This window comes from Pseudomassariella vexata (genome assembly GCF_002105095.1).
Source record: "Pseudomassariella vexata strain CBS 129021 chromosome Unknown BCR38scaffold_17, whole genome shotgun sequence".
NCBI classification, from domain to species: domain Eukaryota; kingdom Fungi; phylum Ascomycota; class Sordariomycetes; order Amphisphaeriales; family Pseudomassariaceae; genus Pseudomassariella; species Pseudomassariella vexata.
In genome coordinates, this window is record NW_024467972.1 from 367,691 (window position 1) to 391,246 (window position 23,556).

At 50.8% G+C, this 23,556-nt stretch overlaps 5 protein-coding genes across 5 annotated transcripts; 1 reads left to right on the plus strand and 4 right to left on the minus strand.

Moving 5' to 3' along the window:
• Nucleotides 1-911: 911 nt before the first annotated feature.
• Nucleotides 912-4,710, minus strand: BCR38DRAFT_448074 (uncharacterized protein). Its single transcript, XM_040861200.1, has one exon. It carries the CDS (start codon nucleotides 4,588-4,590, stop codon nucleotides 1,084-1,086), a length of 3,507 nt encoding a protein of 1,168 aa, XP_040711153.1. The 5' UTR covers nucleotides 4,591-4,710; the 3' UTR covers nucleotides 912-1,083.
• Nucleotides 4,711-6,196: 1,486 nt separating this feature from the next.
• On the plus strand, nucleotides 6,197-7,004 carry BCR38DRAFT_413527 (uncharacterized protein; the record flags this gene model as incomplete). The annotated part of the gene is made up of 2 exons (XM_040858842.1): nucleotides 6,197-6,536; nucleotides 6,760-7,004. The coding sequence occupies 2 exons, from the start codon at nucleotides 6,197-6,199 to the stop codon at nucleotides 7,002-7,004; spliced, it is 585 nt and encodes a 194-aa protein (XP_040711154.1).
• Nucleotides 7,005-13,623: 6,619 nt separating this feature from the next.
• Nucleotides 13,624-14,202, minus strand: BCR38DRAFT_489600 (uncharacterized protein; the record flags this gene model as incomplete). The annotated part of the gene is made up of 1 exon (XM_040864413.1): nucleotides 13,624-14,202. One exon carries the CDS (start codon nucleotides 14,200-14,202, stop codon nucleotides 13,624-13,626), a length of 579 nt encoding a protein of 192 aa, XP_040711155.1.
• A 1,834-nt stretch (nucleotides 14,203-16,036) lies between these two features.
• On the minus strand, nucleotides 16,037-18,080 carry BCR38DRAFT_353583 (major facilitator superfamily domain-containing protein; the record flags this gene model as incomplete). Its single annotated transcript, XM_040856802.1, has 3 exons — nucleotides 16,037-17,188; nucleotides 17,244-17,627; nucleotides 17,688-18,080. The coding sequence occupies 3 exons, from the start codon at nucleotides 18,078-18,080 to the stop codon at nucleotides 16,037-16,039; spliced, it is 1,929 nt and encodes a 642-aa protein (XP_040711156.1).
• Nucleotides 18,081-20,840: 2,760 nt separating this feature from the next.
• Nucleotides 20,841-21,826, minus strand: BCR38DRAFT_413530 (F-box domain-containing protein; the record flags this gene model as incomplete). Its single annotated transcript, XM_040858843.1, has 3 exons — nucleotides 20,841-20,941; nucleotides 21,018-21,735; nucleotides 21,788-21,826. The coding sequence occupies 3 exons, from the start codon at nucleotides 21,824-21,826 to the stop codon at nucleotides 20,841-20,843; spliced, it is 858 nt and encodes a 285-aa protein (XP_040711157.1).
• Nucleotides 21,827-23,556: the final 1,730 nt, after the last annotated feature.

The following is a 23,556-nucleotide window of genomic DNA, read 5'->3' on the forward strand; positions in this document are numbered from 1 at the left end:
CAAAGTACTCGTTCCTCGACCGAACCGGCCCAGCGAAGGATATATCCACATCGCCGACTTCGAGAAACTTGCGGCGGGCGTACGTAATCTAAGTACCAGACTTCCATAGTCATAGTATTCTAAAAGTACACATTTAAATTGTCCAGTGCCCTCTTCATCCAGCCTACATCCTCCTTGGTGACCCATTAATCGGGTTGAACCTATCGTCTTCACCTACATCAGCCCGGGATCGTCCAAGCTTCCATTCCGTATTGGCAAAATTGACGTATGCATTGTCCAGCCATCCACATTTACCAGATTCGTCGACCATGCTCCGCGACGCCTCCTCGTCCATCTGGATGCCTATTGCGGTGGCTTCCAGTGATCATCATCATTCGTGCGCGGCTGCTCGATCTTGCGCGCCTCAACCGCCTAGACCAGGAATCGTGTTGGTATGAAGGACTGAGGTCTGAAGCCTAGTCTCAGGACACAGCATCCAAAATGCATGAGCTAAACCGGGAGAAGACATTGGATGCATGGGGCGCAGTGGTCTTGCACGAGAGTATCAAGGAAACCCCATTGTTGTGTTCTGGCTGGATAGGGGTGGTGACGCTTACGATCGATATTAATGCAGCCTTTGCTTGACAACCAATACTTTCCTTGGCATATTAGATGGAGCCTCCTTAGCGGCAAGGGCAGCTACTGTCCCTGGCCAAGTAACGATTGCTACCAGTCCGAGCACCTGAGCTCGGCCTCTCGAATACTTCGCTTATACGGAAAGTTGAAGGTCCTGTTGTAGTGCACAACCCAAGTATACATAGAGGTCCAACGGGAATTTTACGATCGCCTAGACTTTAGATACTTTATCACCAGCGACTTGTTCCAAATTCGAAGTACTGGTCAACCATTCGCCACGAATAGGGCTTAGACGATACAGCATGAAAGACGGTCGTTCTTGAATAAATCTACCATAATGAACTCCCGAGGCTCCCATCCGAGTACATGCCTTCGTATCTATGAGCCGAAGCACCAATGTAAAACCCCATGCACATGTCAATTAGGCTCCTCGAAATACCGAGTCTAACTCACCTCTTCTAGCAAACCTCACACTGGCTCTATCGCTTCCAATCCTCCTTCTTCTCCCTCATCCTCATCCTCAACCTTGACCTCCACCCCATCTACCAACATCCTTTCCCTGCCAGGCACCGGCCTTGCTAGCACCACCGTCTCGATCAACCCCTTCCCATCCTCTCCCACCTCTGGCCCCATCGGCAACGCCTCGACATCAATATCCATATTCAAGAACGCCCTCAGAATGACCGAACTGCCGGCCTTACTCATGACCTCATTTGCCTCCTTGCACAACTCCGAACAGATACACTCGACACAGCCCTCTTGACAGTGACAATATTCGACCCTCTTGAGCGCCTGGACTAGCAGCAAGTCCACAAATTCAAACGCCTTCGTACTGATGCCCGATCCCCCGGCGCCGCCCTTGGCGTCGTAGAAAGTCAATCGTGCAGGCCTCTTCCGCTGGGTTTCCTTATGCGCAAATTCCTTCAACCCATTCTTACACTCCGTCCGCACGTCCCCGGGCATACTAATAACAAAATTTGGCATCAAACTCATAACCGCATGCTCAGCCGCATGTATAGCTCCCCCAACATGAATACGGCGCTCAACCAGAATCTCCAGGGCGCGCTTAGGCACATCGAGCCACATTCCTTTGCTATGCATCACAATAGGCGGGTTATCAACATGCACAGCGTCAAGAATACGGCGCTTTTTATCGACCTTGAAGTACCCAAACACCGTCTGCGTGATGCGAATCGCGCCATGAAAAGCGCGCGACCGCGAGCCCGGGATCTTTCGGATGGCTTCCGTCTCGACGGGGTCAACGTCGGTAAAGTCGCGCTGCTGGGTCGTCCACTCGACCTTGACCTTCTCTACCTTGGCGATCATGCGGTCGGGTTGGAAGTCGCGCACTAGGTAGGAGTTGCCCTGGTGCAGGAAGATGGCGCCGTCGTAGATGGTGAAGAAGGCGCGTGAGGCTTCCAGCTCTTCGAGCACGATGTTCTTGCCGTGCGAGATGTCGATGATCGCAAAGTGATCCTCTTCTGTGTCTCGGATTGCGACGAAGCGGGATGGCACTGGTCGGAACCTGTCGTGGCAATGGTAGAACCCGGCCTCGTCTTTGATCAAACGTTCCTCGGCTATCTTAGCCAGATCCTTGGAGAAGTACTTGGCATCTTCGTGAGGCCTGATTGGCATCTCATATGCAGCACATTGAACGTGGCCTTCCAGTACCAGCATGTTGTCCAGGTCGACTTGGAGCTCGCAATTGGGTTTGGTGAAAAGCTCGTTCGGATTCTGCATGTAGTATTGATCGGTGGGGAAACAGTCTCCAACGAGGACCGAGAGTGAATCTTTGTTTCGACGACCAGCTCTGCCGCTCTGTTGGCGCAAGTTGGCAATGGTATAAGGGAAACCCAGTGTGATGACACAATCCAGGGTGCCAATGTCCACGCCTAGCTCAAGTGCCGTCGTAGCAACGATGCCCATGAGTTTGCCCTCAAACATCTCACTTTCTATCCTCCGGCGATCCTGTGCTGTATATCCACCGCGATAACCCATGATCCGAGCCACACACTCTGAGCGGCCGAGGGAATCCAGCTCGGACTTGGCGGCAGCGACCAATGCCTCGCACTGTTTTCGCACACGGCAAAAGGCAATGACGCGGACGCCGCGCAGAATGAGTTGACAGAAGAGGCGAGCGCACTCGGCTAGAGCATCCCCACGGCCACTGTCTGAGTCACTTGGATCTTTGAATGGCGTGTTCCAACACAGAAACTCCTTTCTACCCGACGGCGACCCGTCGAAGTCAACGAGCTGTACGTTGTCAATCCCGAAAATGGTTTTGAAGTAGTTTTCGGGATTAGCGACCGTCGCGGAGCAGGATATGAACCTGACACGGCGATTTCCGACTGCCGCACATATTCTTCGGAGCCGTCTCATGATAAATGCGACATGGGATCCCATGAGACCATTATAGTAATGCAGCTCGTCCACCACGACATACTTCAGGTTCTGAAGGAATGTCCGCCACCTATCCTCTTGAGGAAGGATTGTGATATGTAACATGTCTGGATTGGTGAAGATGACCCTGGCCTCGTCACGAATCTGGTTCCGATCGTGCATAGGAGTATCTCCATCGAACGTCTCTATGAGTATGTCCTCCAGCCCGGACATGTACATCAACATGTCCTTGAGACTTCGTTTCTGATCCTGCGCCAGTGCTTTCGTGGGAAAGATGTACATTGCTCTCGCATTGTAGTCCTGCTCTAAGGCATGCAGCACCGGCAGTTGATAGATCAGAGACTTCCCTGAGCTAGTCGACGTAGAAACCACGACGTGACGACCCGCTTCGAGGCTATTGATGGCTTCGGCTTGGTGAGCATAGAATTGTGTGATACCTTTTGCGTTGTATAGAGCATTGACCATGTCTTGACTGAGGAGGAAGTCCAATTCACCATAAACGGGGTCTTGAGCCTCAAAGACACGATGGCCGTCCGGGACGATCTGACCAGTATACCAAGAGCTATCCTTGAGCTCCTGTACGATCTCCGGTATGCTCTTCCTCTCCTTGGGAATTTCTTTTGGCAGTGTGCTCGGTTCGGGCTTCGGGGTAGACTCTTTCGACTCGGAAGGCACGGGTATGTACGCTTCAGCTTCTTGACGGAGCATCAGCTCAGGGTCCAAGTTCTCCTCGACGCATCGATTTAAGAAACTGCTCACAACATTCGTGAACTTCTGGTTGCGCTTCTCGATCAATGATGTCATTTGCTTCTGGCTGTAGACAGGCATTTTGAGGTCCTCATCTCGGAGTTTCCGGTTGGGCTTGGTTGGCTCCCCCGTCTTCTTATGCTGAACTTGGCGCTTCAAGTCGCCATCGATGAACTCGAAGTAAAGTACTTCGCTGCCGCGGACGGGAAGCTCGTCTGGATGATGAGAGCCAAGCTCTTCCAAACCAGTCAATCCTCCAACAGATGCATCTGGAGCCGGTCCTTGCGCCCTGAAATCCTTCGATCGCCCTGACTTGAATATGGCATCTCTCTCAGCGCCTTTGATATCGGTCTGGAGCATCAACTCGTCTACGTAGGCGAAGTTGATGCCCTCGGGCCGCAAAGCGACGATAGCAGCCACATCGTCAATTCTCAACTCCTTCTTGGTCTGAGTCTCTACGGCAGATCGGATGGTGTCAAAAGTTGTCGCTAGGTGCTTGCGAGTACAGCAAAATGTGAAGACCAGATTCAGCGCCCGATGCGTCTTGTCCAGTTCTTTGAACACGGGTGGCCAGTCGATGACACATTCAACGGTCGAGTTTGTCGGTGCCTTCTTCTGGCGCTGAGCAATAGGCCCTTTCTTGGCTTTCGCCGCCTTCAGACCCCCTGCATCTACATCCTCTGGGTTTTGCTCCTCATAATGGGCATCTGCAGTAAGGTCGAAGTCGACAGAATCGTTGGTATCTTGGGATGCTCCATCGGCGGCGGCCCGCTTCCGCTTGCGTCGAATGACTCGATTTGATATCGTCGCTGCCTTGAGTGTAGACATGTGACTTAGAATCGACGTGCATTATAACGGCGAGTTCTCTTCCAGCACAAAAGCCAAGATACAATGGGCAAAGAGTTCTTTGAATGACGTCAAATACTCACGGTCGCGCGGTTCGGGAACGTGTCGCCTGACGGAGCGTTTTTTGGCACGAGACCACGTGATAACCCCTCTGCAGGGCTGATATATGCTCCTTCATCCCAATAATGACATTTGGCCTGCGAAGTTTGGCGGCAATTCGCACGTTGTCCACAATATACAAGAATATCACTCATGATTTTCGAAGATACATACATACGCATGTTCCCTCTCGCTGCCATGTATTAGCAAACACCGAAAGTGAGTTGCCACTGCCATATCATGCGCAGAGCAGAATAGAGCTTTCTTCTCCTTTTTAATATTTGTGTACTTTACAAATTGATTCCGCTGAATCAATTCTCCCCAATCCGAGGTTGGTGGTGCAATCTGATCACTAAGCAGAGAAACATAGTTTAGCCAGCTCCAGTCCAATCCGTTATGCAAGCCCTTGAGAAGCTTACCGGCCGGAACACTCTGCGCTTTACCCAGAATGCTTCGCATACGTTTGTTTTACTTCAACTATGCGTTTATTGCGCCAGTTGATCATCTTTACTTGCCCAAGTATCGCAATGATCTGATTTCCATTCGCCACACGACAGGATCTTTTGTCACTCCTATTTCTTGGCTGTCTTGTGGTACATGAACATGGTAGCAGCCTTGATTACATTGGTAATACCTGACTTCGGTTTATCTGCAATTTCGAACCTCGTCAAAGCAAAATTATGTCGAAGAATATCAGGATAATCGGGTTTTTATCCAAATAGCCACGGTAGCAATCTTCAAATATCCTATTATCAGCAACTCCTGAAAATACCCACCTAGTCTCCGCAAGCCACTAACCACGGCTTAATAATGATTTGTCCTAGCACGGGGCTGTGGTGATTAACAGCAGCCTTCAGGACAGATCCCACCGCTGACCTTTTGAACAGGTAGACCAGATTCAATAGTTGATCGTCAATGCGATTATGGTTAGGGAGTGGTGTATTGTCAACCACCAAGCTGAAGGAACTACGGAGAAATCAGTTAGTTACGAAGCCACGCTGAAGTACAGCCAGCTTGTGATTAGGAGAGGCGTCCCAACGATTGGATCACATTGTGACATATGTTACGCTATATGTGCGGGTCTAATCACCGCTTGATTGACGTGGAAAGTTTTGCACTTTTCCCAGACTCCGCTGGCTTACCAGTATCCCCAGCCATGCCATGAATGCGCTTGAGAATAACGAAATTGATGTCGCTAGGGGAAGATCTTGATAGGACTGGACAACGAATCACATTCTACTTTGACACGTAATCCTTCGCTCCGAGGCTGGATGGCGCCACCAAGTCCTTCTTGCAGGTTCCAAAATAGTGCCACATATTGTCGTTGCCCCAACGTTGTGGGACCATTGGATATCGTCTCCGACGTGAAAGATATTTGCGACATAGGAACTGTCTCGGGAATTTTATTACATGGTATTCCTATTGCATTTGAGGGGATATATACTCATTGACAGACCTCTCGATTTTAGCCCCTTTTCCCGAATATGAAATGGTCTGGATTGCAACTTACCCATGGATGCGGATCGATCAATCGCAAATGCTCGATCCTGGACCCAGAAAGACTACACATGCAGTGCTCCAGGGCGAGATTGGCAGTTCTCGACCTGTCAGCTTGAAAGACGGCGCGTCGGGCAAGACACGTCGGAATATTTTAGTGAAAAAGGGCGCCAGTCCTAAGCCAGCCACCAGAACCTTAACACTGATAGCATGTCAAAGCGGTGTTATACGTTGCTTATATGGACGGAATATACCCATTACTTGCGAAGATCGTCAGTCTTACCACTCGTTTCTTCCAGGAAAAACCATTGTCTCGCCGTTATGGCAGGCAGGTAAAGATGATTTAGCCCCGGCTACTTCACCCGGCTAGAAAACCACGAGAGAACACCCGACATATAATCCATCTTACCCAGAGGCCCAGAAACGATCTCTTTGCCGCCTATGCCCTCATCAGCGAACTGCCGAGGGATCATGGCCCATACGAAATTTACGAAATCCGGTCCGTCTCCACCCAGGACTCAACTGGCCCTTTATTTTACTGACCAAGTTTTGCAGGCCTCAAAACAGTCATCAAGGCACTGTTGAAACCAATACAGAAAGAAGTCGGTGTGACAAAGATGGCATTGGACAATGTCATCAAAATCGCGGATGTCGACTTTGAGTTTATCGTCATTTGCGCCGCCAGGGCAGAGCACGAACGGAAGGTGTCCGAGAGGACGTCACATCAGAACGAGAAATCAGAAGAGAAGAAAGCATCACAACAGAGCGACCGGGCAGGAGGGAGCCCAGAAGGGATATAAGAAAGGCAGGACATAGGACGGTGGTACAACATGCTTTGTGGATCTGGGTAGTGGAGCGCTTGGGCAATTGGGGCATCACAGATGATTTACTGCATCAGTTTATGCAATACCTACTTTGTGCAACTGAAACTATAAAACAAAATAGTACTAATATTTACCCTGAAAATACAGCTAGCTGATAAGTCTCGAAAGAATATGTATAGGTATCTGGCGAGGACAAGTGTTCACCTAGAAACTTGGTTCACTCGCACCTCCAATATTTCTCAAGAAAGGAAGGGAGACACTTCATTCTAGCAGATATGACCATAAGCCACAGAGAATTCATAATCCCATCGCCTCTCCCATAGATAAGCTGCAAACCGGAAACTCGCGCACAGGCCACATTCCTGTCTGAGACGAAGCGTTGACGACCTCCCCCGGTTTTCCCCTTTCCACTTCCCTCGTTCTCTCTTTTCGCCATCGGAAGTTGATGGTTTTGAACCATGGATCTGTCATCTACACTAGCGTAAGTCTTAATCAGCTGCAAAATAAGCAGTAGTTTCCCTATTGACTTGCCACCCAGCGTTAATAAACGGTCAGTACGTGTATGGTACTTCTCTTTGATACAACAAAAACGTCGTATTTTGTCTTATGTAGCGCCCCTTTGGACAACCAGCGGCCGCTTCATGTAAGTTTTATTATTTTCCATCGATTCCAGGAAACAAGCACTTCATTTTTCTTTTCACTCAACGTACCCCACGGTCCAATTGAACACTTTCGCGCATTTCCGTACAACCTAGGTTTTATCCCTTATTTCCCACTTTCTACAATGGCACGTAATTGGGAAGAAAGCGATATTCAATTAGCGCTTCAAGCGCTTCAAAATAACCCCAAACTAAGCGTACGATCCGTAGCACGGATCTATAATATCCCTCATACAACCTTACGTCACCGATATCGCGGCGGTACTTCACGACAGGATATACGATCACCAACGCAAAAGCTTACCTATTCCGAAGAAGACGCGATCGTACGCTACATAGTCAACCTAGATTCACGATCATTTCCTCCTCGAATAAGTGGTGTTGAAGATATGGCGAATCGACTACTCCACCAACGCGACGCAGGACGCGTCGGTATTAACTGGGCTTCGAGCTTCGTACGACGACAACCAGACCTCCGGACGCGTTTTAATCGAAGAATCGACTACCAGAGAGTCCTCTGCGAAGATCCCGACGCGTACCGCGCGTGGTTTTATCTCGTACGGAATACAATTAATAAGTATGGAATTCAAGAGAAGGATATCTATAATTTTGACGAGACTGGGTTTCTTATGGGTCAAATCTCATCCGAGATAGTTGTAACGACCTCTGATCGACGTGGAAGACCTAGAGCAGTACAGCAAGGGAATAGGGAATGGGTTACAGTTATCCAGGGCGTCGGATCGGACGGCTATACTATCCCTCCGTATATCATCTTTGCTGGTAAAACTCACCTATCTTCGTGGTACGAAAATAGCCTACTACCAAAGGATTGGGTTATCGCGGTTACGAAAAATGGCTGGACTACAAATGAAAGAGGCGAGGACTGGATTCGACATTTCGATCAACATACAAAGCTTCGTACGAAAGGTGTTTATCGCCTCTTAATTCTTGACGGCCACGAGAGCCACCACTCGACCGCTTTCGAGCTCTACTGTAAAGAGAACTCTATTATCACACTCTGTATGCCTGCTCATTCGTCGCATAAGCTCCAACCTCTCGATATCGGCTGTTTTCGTGCACTGAAAAGAGCGTACGGTAAAGAAATTGAGGATCTTATGCGGGCACATATTACCCATATCTCGAAGGAGGACTTCCTCTCCGCGTTCTTAAAAGCGTTCCAGGCAACTTTTACGATATCAAATATCCAGGGAGGTTTCCGAGGGGCAGGACTCGTATCGTACGATCCGGAATATGTGATTTTGCAGTTAGATGTGAACTTACATACTCTAACACCTCCGGGTACCTCGTCTGGCCTTCCTATTATCTGGGAGTCGAAGACCCCAAATAACCCAATTGAGGCACAATCCCAGACCGAATACGTGAAAAACCGAGTTATACGACATCAAAATAGCTCTCCGACAGCTACACTTACTACACTTGACCAGTTTGCGAAGGGTACGACGCAGGTTATGCACCGGCTTGCTCTTTTAGAGGGTGAGAACGCCGCGCTTCGAAAGGCAAATGAGACACTTAGCCGGCGGCGTTATACGAGAAAAAAACGTTTACAGTATGGAGGATCACTTCGTATACAAGCTGGAGAAGATTTACAGTCTCAGAAGCTAGTTAACGGAGAGTTAGATAATAAATCGTGCTGGAGTCGTAGTCGTACGAGGAGGCCAGAGATACTTCAGCAACGCTGTAGGACGTGCGGAGAGCCCGGTCATAATATGCGTACTTGTCAGAATAGTAAAGAGATATCTGAAGAAGATAGTTCCGAGTAGTTTTAATTATTTTTTTACGTTATAGTTGAATTAACTTATATCTTATTGTACGAGGTCTTAAGAAGTGTTCAATTGGACCGTGTGTTCAATTGGACCGTAGGGTACGTTAGCCTGTGATGTTTAGTTACAAACGTGATCTGCGCTCTAGAAAGGTTCGCCGACGAGGGTCTATTCCTTTTCGGTTGACCTCGATACTGTGCATAGCTTGTCCAGATACGTCCTGCCATCAGATTTGCCCTAAGCACCTCATATAGCCCGTCCGTAGCACTGTGTTTGTCCGTACCTGTACCTGAGGGTAGGTCTGCCTACCATCCGCCTGCCGCCGTGGCATCCGTCCATCCATTTGCACGAACTTATCACCCAAGAATATGCTCCTCGCCGACTTCGCACCTAAACTGCCTAGCACTCTTACATATCATGTGTGGAATAGCTGTATTTCGCCTCCACCAAAAATGGATGGATGTTGTAGGTTTCTACGTTCAATACCTTGTGTATGGGTGAGTCTATAGTCCCGGACGTCGGGGTATGGAAGTTTAATATCTATGAAAATTGCGGTGAGAGGGTGATTGGTGAGATGAGGTCGATAAGACATCGTTCTTCGTGGGAAGAGGCTTGACCGGAGTTTAGCTTAATAAGCGGGCGCCTTCGCATTAAATGCCTAGAGCTGAGGAAGAAAGAAATGAAGGTATCGGACTTCTTTGATATAATAGTCCCGGCGGCTCTTCTACCCATGTAAGAAGATCCGCGTGCGATCCGCACATGTACCATGCGACTGGTCTTTCCGGGACACCCATGGTCGTGCCGCACGCGTCGCCATTGGACTGTCACAGTCAGCCTGCCGTACCGATGCACGTTCCATTACCATGGTTATGCAGAAATTCAATTTCATGTGTGTTGATAAATGAGTTGGGTTGAATGGTCTCAACCAAAGTTTCCATCCGCCAACAAGAGCGTCGCGTATTTCAAGATAAATTTCGTCCCTAGCCGAGGGTGCAGTGTTTCAGTGAAGTCGTGAGTTTATAACGTCGCTGGCTAATCCCCTCAAGCTCCACGAAACACAACATTTTTCCACAGCCAATCCGATACGGTATGAAGAGTGGCTAATCTGACGCTGTGGCTGAGAATAGACGCCGCCTTTCGACACTCAATATTTCCACATGGCCACTGCGTCGTTGCTCATGTCTTCCACCACGCGACCAGCGGAATTAAGGTCGGCGTCGATCTGAGCGGATCCGGCAACGAGAGCGCGATGCAGTGGGTCGAGATGAAGAGGGGAGGCTTCACCGCCCTGAATAGGAGTTTTACTTTTGATTGGCGGGGCAAGCCGTATGTTCTGACGCGGATGCGGGACTCGTCGCTCGGGGGCATGAAGAAGTGACTGCGCCATTATAAGGTCGTCGAAAAGAATAGCGGCGATCCCGTAGCTACCTTTCTCACCGAGGCCGCCTCTGGAAAGCGGAGGGGCACCCTAACGTTTCACCAGGGCATGGGCAAGGACTTGGAGGTCATCATCGTGGCTGGCATTATCACGGGGAGAAAGATGGTGAGGAGGCAGCAGTGGACCGCGGGACTACCCTCGGATGAGAGAAATTTCTAAAGTATGTTTCAACGCCGTTTGAGCAGGCCATTCCATCTGTGTAAAACCCCGCGGTAAACTCCGTGTGTCCACTGAAAACCAGCCACCATTTTCTCCTACCATCTATCTATGTAGGGACCACCAGTGCCTGAAGTCGTGCGCATATGGATCGTTCAATGTTGTGCCACGCGTAGATGGTGAGGCTAGTCAGGGGTCTTGAATTGCAGAAATTCGAATAATCGAGAGAGTCCTTCATAAGAACGGGTGCTTGACGCAGCCAACAGATCAACACGGTTGATTGCATAGCTAAGGGGACCTTTGGCACAAACATATGGTAATATTTCGTAGGCGAGACTATAGTAGCTATCTATGAGATAGATAAGATAATGTCAGTTGCTTGACCTGGTGTTAAACGCCCTTTGTCTCAAAGATTACTGGAGGCGTTGAACCAGCCACTTGGAAAAGACTGCCCAGAATGGCTTGATATACTCTCTATCTAGTCTTGAACGCCGGCGTAATGATATAATGGCGTTCCACTCGCCATTCCTGGTGAAACGGTTCCGTCGAACGATTGATCGAGTTTTAAAGGCTCACGTTTATCCACACTTGAGAGACAACAAGGACTAGGAATGGGCGTGTTCGCAGGAAGACCTGATAGCGCAGGAGAACATGTTCTATAAGGAGATGCACAAGTTTTTGGTAAAAAAAAAGGCAGCAACTGTTGTAAATTGATTGTTCATTATCTTGTGTGTGTGTGTTGGTTGAGTTGTGCCATCTCTGTATAAAAGTATGGGGCCGTGGCCACTCGTGGACTATCACTGATATCCGTTGATTATTCCCCAGAAGTCGATGGAATGCGAAGATCCGCCGGCTATTATGCCCCACCGACCCGCAATCCTCACCCCGAGCCGTCTGCCACGAGTCATCCGGTGGCACCACTATGCCCGGATGATATTTTGGTATTGCATGACTGTCCGGACGCCGTGGCTGATATCTGTTTCGTTCACAGCCAAGACGCTTCTTCTGCCTAAATTCAGCCAAGCTTGTATACTCACATACGGCTACGACACATAGTGATGCGAGATTCAGTTATATCGTCAATAGGCTCGTCGACCATGCCACGAATCTTTTGAATGACTTGACAACAGACCGAGCTTGTTACAATATATCGTCTCGTCCACTTATTCTTATGGTTTATAGTCTTGGCGGCCATGCCGAGCGGTACCTGCGAGATATATTTTATCCGGCCCGGGGCTCCGAGTGGATGAGTGAGGAAAAGGAGGTCCCGGCTGCCCTCCTCGACCACTGGAGGAAGAGATGGCTCACCGGAGCAGAGCATCACGATCGCCAGCGACGCGCTATCGCTGAGGAACCGGAGGGCCCTTCGATGCAGATACCGAAAGGGGGCAAGTATTTCGGCCTGAACCGACTGGAGGCGTCTACGCTGTGCCAGATCAGGACGGAAAAAATAGGACTAGCAGCCTTCTTATTCAAGACAGGGGCTTTTGGCGTGTACTCGCCGCTATGCCGCTGTGGCGATGCCCCTGAGACGGCAGAGCACGTAATCCTCTTTTGCGGGCTGTTGGAAGGACCGAGGGAACGATTACGGGCCGCCATCGCACCACGGCCACTATACTCTCGCAGAGACCTCGCAACGGCAACAGGAGAACCAGTAGTTAGTGGGACTATTGTAAGATGGCTGCTAGGGACGGATCGGACAGCTTCAAGGCCCAGATAGCATCGATCTTCTCAGGGGGGACTTTGTTGGTAGGTTGAGAACCAACGTAGTATGGTAGTGAACGCAACGCAGTCGCCAATAGGGCGAACCGACGACGCAGCGTGTGTATTTAGTCCAGCCATTAGGGCACGGTTTGACATACGGGAGTACTAGTAGAGGTACCGGGGGCTTCGAGCCTACGGCGTATTTAATAATAATAATAATATTTTATCCGCAGCAGATGCTGAATCAATCTACACTGCGATGTCCTTTCTACTCGGTACTGCTCTATATGTCGTCGGGCGTTATTTTTGAGGTGGGAACAGCGATCTCAATGATGATTGCGGCGGCACGTTTTTTTCCATGGTGAGGTACGCAGGGCCTGGCTACCACTGAATTGGTAGCATCCATAGGACGGATCTCAACTACTTGAGGATGTCCTCAAAGTTGATTGCAATCGCAGGCGTTGCGAGCAGTCGCTCGAAATAGCTCTCCGGATCCAATTCCGCCACTCGACGCAGTGGGAGACTAGCAGGGAACTATACATGACGTTAAGATTTCTATATTGGTTCTTCTTGTGGTTTAAAAATTTAATATAGACTGCCAGATTGATAAGACTCAAGCAAGAAGAATGTTGTTGTATTTATTTTTTAGGGAGAGTTTCTGATCCCACCTGCTTAATCGGGTCAGGTACCATAATACTAACCTAGATCAACAGAACTGTACAGCTTATCCAATTTTGCCTTCTAACCAATCCATTTACCAGAGATATAGAATGATTCATTATGCAAGCCAACGTACTACCCGTTTGGGCCTCCAAACCCATCTATCTAGTTTTAATGAAGATGCCTGAGACCGATGCTTACAGGGCAGCAATAGCTCCGATGAATCCAGCCGCAGCAATGCCAGCTGCAACGAAACCCGTCTCGCGAGGCGCCACATTCCTGGTGACGGCACCCGAACTTGCCGCCGAGCTACCGGTAGAAGAGGCACCCTCACTATCCGCATCAGTCGCAGTTGCACTACCAGACTCCGTGTTGGACGAGTCATCATTGTCGCCAGCAGTGAGGGTAGAGCAGATAGGGATGATGGTCTGGTCCTTGGTGATCGCGGGGCAGGCGCTGAGGGCACTGATGATCTCGGCGCTATTGGAGCTGTACCACTCCAGAGCCTCGGATGAGTACGAGGTGTAGTCGGACGCGAGCTCGCCGGTGAAGCTGGGCGTCTCACAGGGGTCGCTGGGGAATGTTGCGCTGACGAGGGACGGTGGGGGCGTGGGAAGCGAGTTGTAGAGCGGCAAGACCGAGGCGATGACGTCTATGCAGACTGGGTCTGAGATATCGGTTTGGCGGGTTGCGAGGAAGGCGCGTCGGGCTACGGCGGGGATGCTGGCCGAAGCGGTAGCGACGAGGCTCGCGGTGATGAAGGTCTTGGTGAACATTTTCGTGATTGGTGTTGATTATGTTTCTTTTGAGTTGATAGGCTTGGCTTGTGCTGGGTGAAGAAAGGGATGAAGTGAGCCACTTGCCCAATGAAGCAGGCGGAAGCAACGCTTTAATAGCGTTGCCAGTTGCAGTCCAGCGCCCTGACAGCCTAGGCAGCCTAGTCTATGGCGAATAGGCATCCAAATGGAGGAGACATTTCCACCATGGCGCCGCGACTAGGTCAAGGCTCTCCAGTCAACACCTATTGGCCATCTGGAACCTGATGTTGTAATGCCAAGACATGACTGGTCTATGAATACGGGTCACTATGTCCGAAAAAATCGAATTCAAGTGCCTAAAAGAAAAGACTGTGCGGTCCATGCCGGCCATGGTGCTGGGGTAGCTTGCAGTCCATCTGGCTTGGCATCGACTTAAGCACTGCACCCTAAGTGAGTTATTGACAGTCTGGATGACAAGAGGATATGGCGAACACGGAGAGCTCGTTTTTCAGTAACCCAGCCATAATCAGCTTCATAATTGCTGCTGGAAGCCTGGAATAGCCTTCGATAGACCAGACAAGTCGAGATTTACATGGATGCTGGGGATGGAGCGCCACAGTTGTGTCCTACGTAGGCGGCATAGTTGCTAGTGTAGTGGGTCAGATCCTTCCAGAGCCCCTTTCAGAGCCAGCCTCTCAACACCAACCTATGTAGGCACAACGCATAATGAAGGCACAGCAATTAATACAACATCCACACCAGATGCATCCTTCGGGCTGTAAGGGCAGCCAATGTGGGCTTAGCGTGCACTCCACTTGACGCCCTGCGAAACTCGAAAGCTTGTTTTGAAAGCTAAGGGCAATGTTTGTCCATGCAACCAATCCCTTTCGTTGTTGAGAGGAGAGGATGTGCTTCCTTGATTTGAGAGCTCGTCGGAATGCGTCGCCATAACATCTACCATCTTTCTCGGACCCTGTCAAAAACTAATGTCAGGTACGTTTGAAAGCGGGAGTAAGCATAAAGAACCATCCACGAGGCGTGCTTTGCGTCAGCCCCGATCCGTCTCCGTCGCAGGACTGATGAACGATCCAAACCTTAGCTCAAAATTATGGGGTGATATGCTGACGGCACGAAACGAGACGTGCGGCAGTGATATTAGATGGCGATCAATGGCGGCGATGTCCACAGCCGCCATGCTTAATGCCACTAGCAACAAGTTTCGGTGAAGACACAACTTCGCATTGCATCTGGTTATCATCGCTCAGCCCCGAGCGCTTTGAACCGAGCGTTCAATCAAACGCGTGCTGCAGCGTGGCGATGTGCCGTGGAACATGGCGATGAATATAGCAATCTTGCTGATGTTTCCTTCACGCGGCGTCACCGGACAGCACACATCCCATGTCGCCCAAATTTCATCTCATCTCTGACTTCGACCCAGCCGTCCCAGCGCTAGCAAATAGGTGGGGCAGACTATTAACTTGAGGTGAAAGATAAGAGATGAGATGAGATGACCTTTACCAGCAGCTAAAGTCTAAGGGGCCGCCAAGAACGCTGAAGGAACCACGAGTTCAGCTGGCGCATCTGTGCCACATCATGGAAACCATGATCAAGCAATTACACCACAAGTTCGGGATCACGAGTGCAGATAGGACAGAACAGAACCGGAGGTTAACGTTGACGTGTTCGCGTTACTCATTACATCCAATCTTCCAGATTCCAAACGAGGGTATTTTCATCTTCCAGCCGTGACAGGCCCATCATCAGGCTCCCCAGTCCCTTTCCATTTTCAAACAAAAGAAACTATCATCATACACTCCTAACCTCATCTCCCAACATGCAACAAACAAAATCCCTAATCCATATTGAAGAAGCTTCCCTGCTTCTTCAACCCCTTCAAATCCACCAAGCCCATAACCCTGCCATCCAGCCTCCTAACATTCTCCTCCCACCCCCACCACGTAACCCCCACCACCGCCGCAACGAACACTTGCGCCGCGCCAAGTCCAATACACACCGACCTGAGCCCATCCCAAGCCCAAACGGCACTCGGCAGCCCGACCACCAAGGCCCCCGCGACGAAATTGCGCAGACAAGTGATGGCGGCGTGCATATCGGCCGTGTTGCGGAGACACACATTGAGGCTGGACGACGTGAACGCCGTGGATCGCTGGATCATGGGCCGGATCGTGGAGTCGAGGGCTAGAGACCCGGCTGCTAACAGGCCGAGAAGGAGGGAGATGAAAGGGAAGCTCATGGAGGAGCCGCTGGAGCCGATGCTCCACATTGTGCTTAGGGGTTTGGCGTCGGCGGAGACGTCGGGCGAGACGGGCATCATCATACAGCCTTCGATGTAGAGCCCCAAAGTCAGCAGCGCACTGGAGGCTAGGCCCGTCGCGGCGGCGAGAGTAGTTACATGGACTTTGGGAGTAAATCGAGTTGCGAAGTAAGGGGTAACAAGAGCCACTGCCACAATCGTGCCCATGATAAAGGGCCCCGTGAGGAGCGTGCCAATTGCGTTAGATGGGAGCATGAAGGGCATGATAGAGAAGAGGAGCGAGATGGAGTTTGCCAGGCCCCAGAGCCCGGCGTATGGCAGTAGGGTGACGATGCAGAGGAGGATCGTCGTCGGGGCCGCGATGGCGCGCGGTACTTGGAGGAGAAGCCCAGTGTTCACCGATGTCACCTGGTAGGACCATGGCTTCATCTTGTAAAGGTACGCCTTCGCTGCCGCTGGGGTGAAGGTCATAGTCGGCCATGCTCCTTGCTGGGAAAAATCCTGCTGTGGGGTCTGGGCCTTGTACAGCTGTTGTCGTTCGAAAGCGGTCTCCGGAGCACCGAAGACGACTAGCAGCATGCCGATTACTAGGAAGCAGTTCAGAATGTCATATTGGAGGCTGAACCCCATGGAGCTGGCAGATGCAACACCACCGAGCAAAGGGGTGCCCCACGTCGTCGCAACTGACACGCCGTAGTAGATCATGATTCGGGAACCACGTTCGTGATCCTAAGATTAGTCAGCTTGGTACCATGGGGGCTTCTCAGAACGAGTGTTCACATACGAAAAAGGTATCCTGCAGCGACGCCAGCACCAAGGTATCAAATGCGCCCCAACCCAGTCCCTGGAAGACTCGTGCAGCCATGTTCTGCCCGAAGCTACTCATAACAGACGTATTCCACACCGCACCAATAAATATCAAGGTCGTCGAGGCCAGATACATGGGCCGCTTCCCGTATACCTTCGCGAATATTGAACTCATCACCCCAGCTAAGGCCGATACCATTAAAGGGACAGCAGTCAAGGCCGCTACTGCCGTGTAAGACACGTTATTGGTCACCGCAATGGTGCTGTTCACACTGATAAAAATCGTCTTCATTACTCCCACAAGCGCAACCATGTACAGCAGCGCCACGAAATTCAAGTTCTTCCTCCACATGGGCCAGTTCTATGCCATCACAGGTCAGTTATGGGTGCCGGGGTTTACTTCAGTTTCATGTCGACTTACCAGAGGATCCGTGGCGTCTTCACTCGGTTGGGGGACCAACTCTACATGCGCATGCTTTCCCGAGCCGTATTTAATGGTCCTCTCCGACGACAACTTAGAGAAGGACAAGCGCTTGGTGGAAGCGGTCATTGGGCGGACATCTTTCGAAACGAGTCTTGGCGGGCGGGTTCCCTTCAGCGACAGGCTAAATGATGGCTGTGGGATGTCTATTGCCTGATCCTTTTCCACTGGTGTCCATGGCTTCGATGTCCTGTCGGGGGACTGTGTTGAACTCGTTGGCGTCGTGTCCGCGCTGCTCTTCCCTATCTCCGGTGGGCTGTCCAACGGTGGTAGTTCCGGCAGCTTCTTCGCATCCTTCAATGGCAACACGTGCGTCTTCTCCGGCTCCACCATGTCAACAATGGTCGGTTCCGGTCGCGACATGGCAATTACTCTTTATCTGACTACCGAACTCGGTCGATGGCTGCCAGCAGACTCTTTGACGGTCTTCAGAATATAGTAAGGGCGAACCTTGAGGGGCAAAGAGAGAGAGAGAGATTTGGTCAAAGAGATTTGGTCAAAGAAAGGCCAGCTTCTTGAAGCTATTCCAGGGCCAGAAAGATCAACTTCCACAGAACAAAAAGAGGAAAACAATTAATCGTGTGTTACTAAGGGAGGGATGGATAGATAATCCATTAGTAGAAAGGAGGAAACAGAAACAAGTCGAGGGGACCTTGGCACGAAAGAGAGTGAGGAAAAAGAAAGAACAAAGTATCAGATCGCCATGACACTTGATTGATCTGCCGAGAACTGTCACTTAATGTGGACGCTCCTGCAAGCAGAGTCGCATCGAGCACGAGGAGAAAACATCGAGAAGAGTGGGTGCCCTCTATAAAAGGGCTGGGCGACGAAAGAGAACCCACGGTAGACCGCAGTCGCGCGTGGCAGTTGTGGATACAGGGACGTAACCCCGGTGGTGATCACGGTTTTGGTTACAGCCCGGGACCGGCCCGGGCGTTCCCCTGGGGTAGCATTTGAACAGACCCGATGGATGGAGAGTTCTTGCTGTTCTATCACACAGGGACACCCGAGTACGACCTGCGCTGTGTGAACGTCTGATGTTGCCTGTGAAGGACTTCGAAGTTAAGGAAGGCCGAGACGAGAGAGAGGGTTGCACGCTATGACCCGCGCCGATGACAGTGGACTGCTGGGCGGGTGAAACTCGCTTGAGGCGGGGTCTGCGTCGCAGCCGTGGATCAACCCACCTATCTCTGTCGATCGGGCTCGTGCACCCCGGAATACGTTTCCGTCAGATTTTGACGTTGTCATCCTGACTCGAGACTTCAGACACAGGGTTCATCAAGGCACCCCAGGTCAAGTTTTGCCACGTTGCTACCATGAAAAAAAAAAAAACTCTTTTGTGGACGTGATTATTAACTGCCGACGCTCGGACCAGGCCATGCGATGCAGTCACGAACTTGAGGAAGGTTCAAGATGCGGAACGTTCTGAAAAGAGGTAATGAAGACAGTTTAATTGAGACCTCCTCTGCACGCTCAGATAGTTTCCGTACTCGTGATCTCATTACTTCATCGAGGAATATCCTGACACTCAAGAACCTGCCGCGTGTTCTTCCAACCTGAAATCAACAAGGGGTGCCGACTTACAGATTCGAGTGCTTTGACCACCGGTTCCGAAATAGGGTCACCTCATCCCTCCCTCCGGCATGCGTGGGTCGACCCCAATCCAAAGGGATCGTCCAAACTTCAACTGCTTGAGCAATGGGTGAGTGGCTCTGTGATGTCTCAAAGGTTGCCAAGGGGCTCCGGTAGATGTTGATGTGTGACATAGTCGTCGATCTCTTGAGCCTTCTTCCTATTTCCAGCAATCGAACCCGTCTGGTGCAGTTCGGCGATTGGCCTGGCAGGATTCCTTTGCATCTCTGCAACTCTGCAGCCCCCGTTCGACACATCGGGTGGATAATTATCTCGTGGGGTTTAGGCTGTTCGGGGGGGTTCCTAGTCAATCTAATCGTCCGAACATCGGATGGATAGTTTTCGTCGAACCTATGGCCATTTCCCAGACCTGCTTGATGCCGTAAAACAACCACATATCGCCCTTTTGTTGAAAAACTACAAATAACAGCATATGCGGATTATCGCGTGACTCGGTCTGTCTCGCATTACCAGGTAATCCCGCCTACAATAAATCCAACTAAATCTTCGAACGGCCCTTCGATAACTGGTAGATCATACACTGCTAGAAACGTAAGGATTCTGCATTAGGTTTGCCCTTGATATGTTGATACGCAAGGTTTAAGAGGTGTTGCAGTAAATCTGCCTGGGCTTTCGTAGCATGCCATGCTAAGGCGACCAATAGCGGAGAGTATTCATGAATTGTCTCTATCTATAGGCGTGTAAAAATAGCGCCTTCGCAACTGGTCACACCTGATAACACCTCGTACCGAAAACGCCATCCAGTAAGTACTTGCATCTCCCTATCCCAATACTATCCCAATACCGTCTATTCACGTAAGACAAACCCGCAACCGCCGGAAGCATCACTCCAACCTTCCTTCCCGGCGCGACGACGTCATCCGTCATCAATAAAGTAGCTCACCCCCGTCCAAGTCATCCATGCGAAGACGACGTACACCGGAATCTTTTGTTTGTTTCAGCATCCGCATTCACCAAACCATTGAAACCGCGTGCTGGCTGCTATCGAATCGGGGCTGGCTGAGCCGGACGTCGGACTGGTGGCTGCCGATCTGCGGCATGATAATAGTAACTGCTGGAGATCCACGAAGGGAATGTAAGCTTCTAATCACTTCAACGGCTTGTTTTTCTCGTTTCTCGACTCTTTCTTTCTTTCTCTTGTATACGCGGCGAATGCACCTCGCATTGCTTCCAACGTTGTTTTGCTCCCACGGCGGATTCACTAAATCCATTTTCCGGGTTCCACCCTCCCGTTGATTCTTATTTCTTGCGGTCAAAGCTGTAGCTTGATGACCCTGGAACGGAAATGGGTTCCGTGACAATGCCTTGGTGGAGATGGAACAGCCAAAGGTTGTTTTCCGTCCATCCTACACCTCGACATCGAACACGGCTTGGCGTTACCCAACGACCAACTTGCCCAAACTGCCGGGGTCGGCAGGAGCTCAACTCCCTTCTCTTTTTTCACATGGATGCGATCACGACTGCTTTACCTGCGTGTGTGACTTGTTGAGCCTCCGACTTCTCCATATGGAGAAGCACTTGATTTGTGCGGATCAAGAGTTCTGTTAATGAGGTCAGTTGTATTGCTCCCAGGCTACTAAAGTCCAGGATCGAATGAATTCAGGGGCATAAACTTACCCTCGTACACCAGGGTGTATGACAGGGGCGGGTCATCTTCGGGTCCCACAAGCACGGGTGCGTGCATGTCAGTCTGTTCAACAACCCGGACTTTCAACCCGACGTTCTTCGATGAATCGGCCCACAGAATGGACGAATCATCCGCACCCATACTCACCCGCTGCGTCCCGTCTGCGGTTTTCGCCGCTTCTCTCAGAAGCCAATCGCGCCACACTCGAATGACACCATCGGTGATGTTGGCGTGACTAAGAAATAGACCACGCCTCGGCCCGACCTTAACCAAGTTGGTCACCGTGCAGAGTTGAGAGAAGAGCTCGCCAGAGTCGAGGAAGACGTCGTGTGACGGCGCCTCCTCAGCCAGTGGCTCTTTTGCGCTCTCTATCGCACGTTTGGTCGGGTACCTTGCTCGCGGCCGTCTGCTCTGCGAGCTTGAGACGGGACGGAATCGCGAGTACAGATCGTTCAAGCCTCGCAAGGTGGGATCCAGACCTGTCTCGGCGATTCCGTCCGTGCCCAAGTACTCGCAGTGCAAGTATGGCGTTGAGATCTTAGCGCTGGGGTGGTAGCATTCGAGGATGAGCTCATGGTCCCTGAGAGTAGCGGCCTCGACGAGTCGAGTGTAGTGAACGGCAGCAACATGCGCGTTGAAGCGCTGGCTGACCGCAGCCAGAGGCAGCAGCGAGCGAGTGGGGAAGGTGTCGAGGATTTGCATGAGGATCTAATTCGATATCAACTTGTGATGCCTCATCGTCTCAACGGTGGAATCCTACCTCGTTGGGTAACGAGTCGATCGTGGTGGGAGGCGCCATTTTGTGCAACTTGTGCAATATACCAAAGAGTGGGAGAATGTAAACGAGGTACAAGAATTGGTTGACCAATCTTCCAATCCGTGTACGGCGTCACTGGGGGGCTGTTGGCTTTTGTATCAAGGCGCCGATGACCACTCCCGTCGGCCTCGCCGTTCCGGACTTCGCGTTTGTGAGACGGTGCCTTCCGGACACCCGCAGCCGTTGACTCGTGAAGGTGAGCAAACAGGGTAACGGCTCAACGTGGATCCTCTAATCTGGACCAAAATGCCGACCAAGCCCTCGGATAATGGTGGGGCAGGTGGCCGGCCTTGCGCGTTGCAGCAGATCCCAGCTCGGTCTGGGTGTCAAAAGGCGGTAGGGCTGTTTCAACTTGCAACTGCTACTCTGTATGGTAGTCCTGATTCGCGCGAGGCTGTGAGAAGTGGCATCCACGTGAAAGCTGACGAGAGCTCAAATGCTCCCCTGGCCTATCCAATGGTGGCCGATACGAGCGTGACAAGCTGATAACCGGTGGCGGAAATGATGTGAGTTCAGCAGGTGAGATAAAGTGGGAATGATTCGATTCGTTATTTCCAACTTCAGATGGTGGTGTGATGAGAAGTCTGGAATAGTCTGTTTGGGCTGCAGGGGCACATAGATAGCGTGTTTAATCAAGTCAAATCGCCAGATGCGCAGGTTAGTTGCCGGGAGATCATCGTCGAGAGTGGATACCGAGAACTCTCCGGCCCCTCTTTGCCTGTGGCCACTTTTCGGCAGATCCCGCGAACGCGCGATGGACCCGACATCCTTAAAAGAGGATCCTCGCGTTCGCGCTTGACGAAGCGCGACGGACTTCCCTGAAGAGTTTTGATTGCACGATCTTTATTGATGACGGGATACTGTGAATCTCCTTGGCATACAGCGCATGAGTGATGATGCTTTTAGGATACTTGATAGGGCTGATGAGGGCATTTCAACTGTGATGAGTTGTTGACTGTATCTGGCAGTGTCCATGGATTCCAGCGAAGCTAGCCAAGCTAGTAGCCAAATCTCAACCTCGAGAGATCGAACATGTCCAGAACGACTCGTTGCGGGTAAAGACGGGTCCACGTCGAGTCAAGGGTTCTGCGCTTGAGGCTCCTCATGTCGAACCCTCTGGTGGCGCTCAGACAGCTAGCTCAAATGTTTTATAGCCCGAAACCATAGCCCGGAACCAACGACGAAATGGAGATTCCACTCAGCCTGGAACTCGAGAAAAAGCGGTTGAACTGAATGGATTGCCGGTGCAAGATGCCAGTCCTCAGGTTTTGATCGTACTGATCTAGCATGACAATGCGAAGCCGACTAAACTAACCGCATTGACCACCTTTTTGCATGCACCCCATTTTGCAGGGTCTAACTGAATCAACCTAAATACTTCGTCCACATTAATAAATAATATTAAATACGCCGTAGGTGTTAACCCTCGGTACCTCTACAAGTACTCCCTTAAGGGGCTATAGATATAGCGGGCCCTTAAGCCGCGTCGGGCGGTTATACAGGTAAACTTGTAGCCAAACGACTACTAAACCTCCTGTCCCTCTCTAAGTCTGTGCTACAACCCCTGCCTGAACTACCGATAAGTGTGGTAATGTGGCACTTAAATTCGTCCTCAGGGGTGGGATGCTGCTGATGTGCAGAAGATGCTCGACTATTTTTTGTCGCGACAAGTCGTAGTATCTGCTAATTTGTCAGGACACTGAACGCAGGAC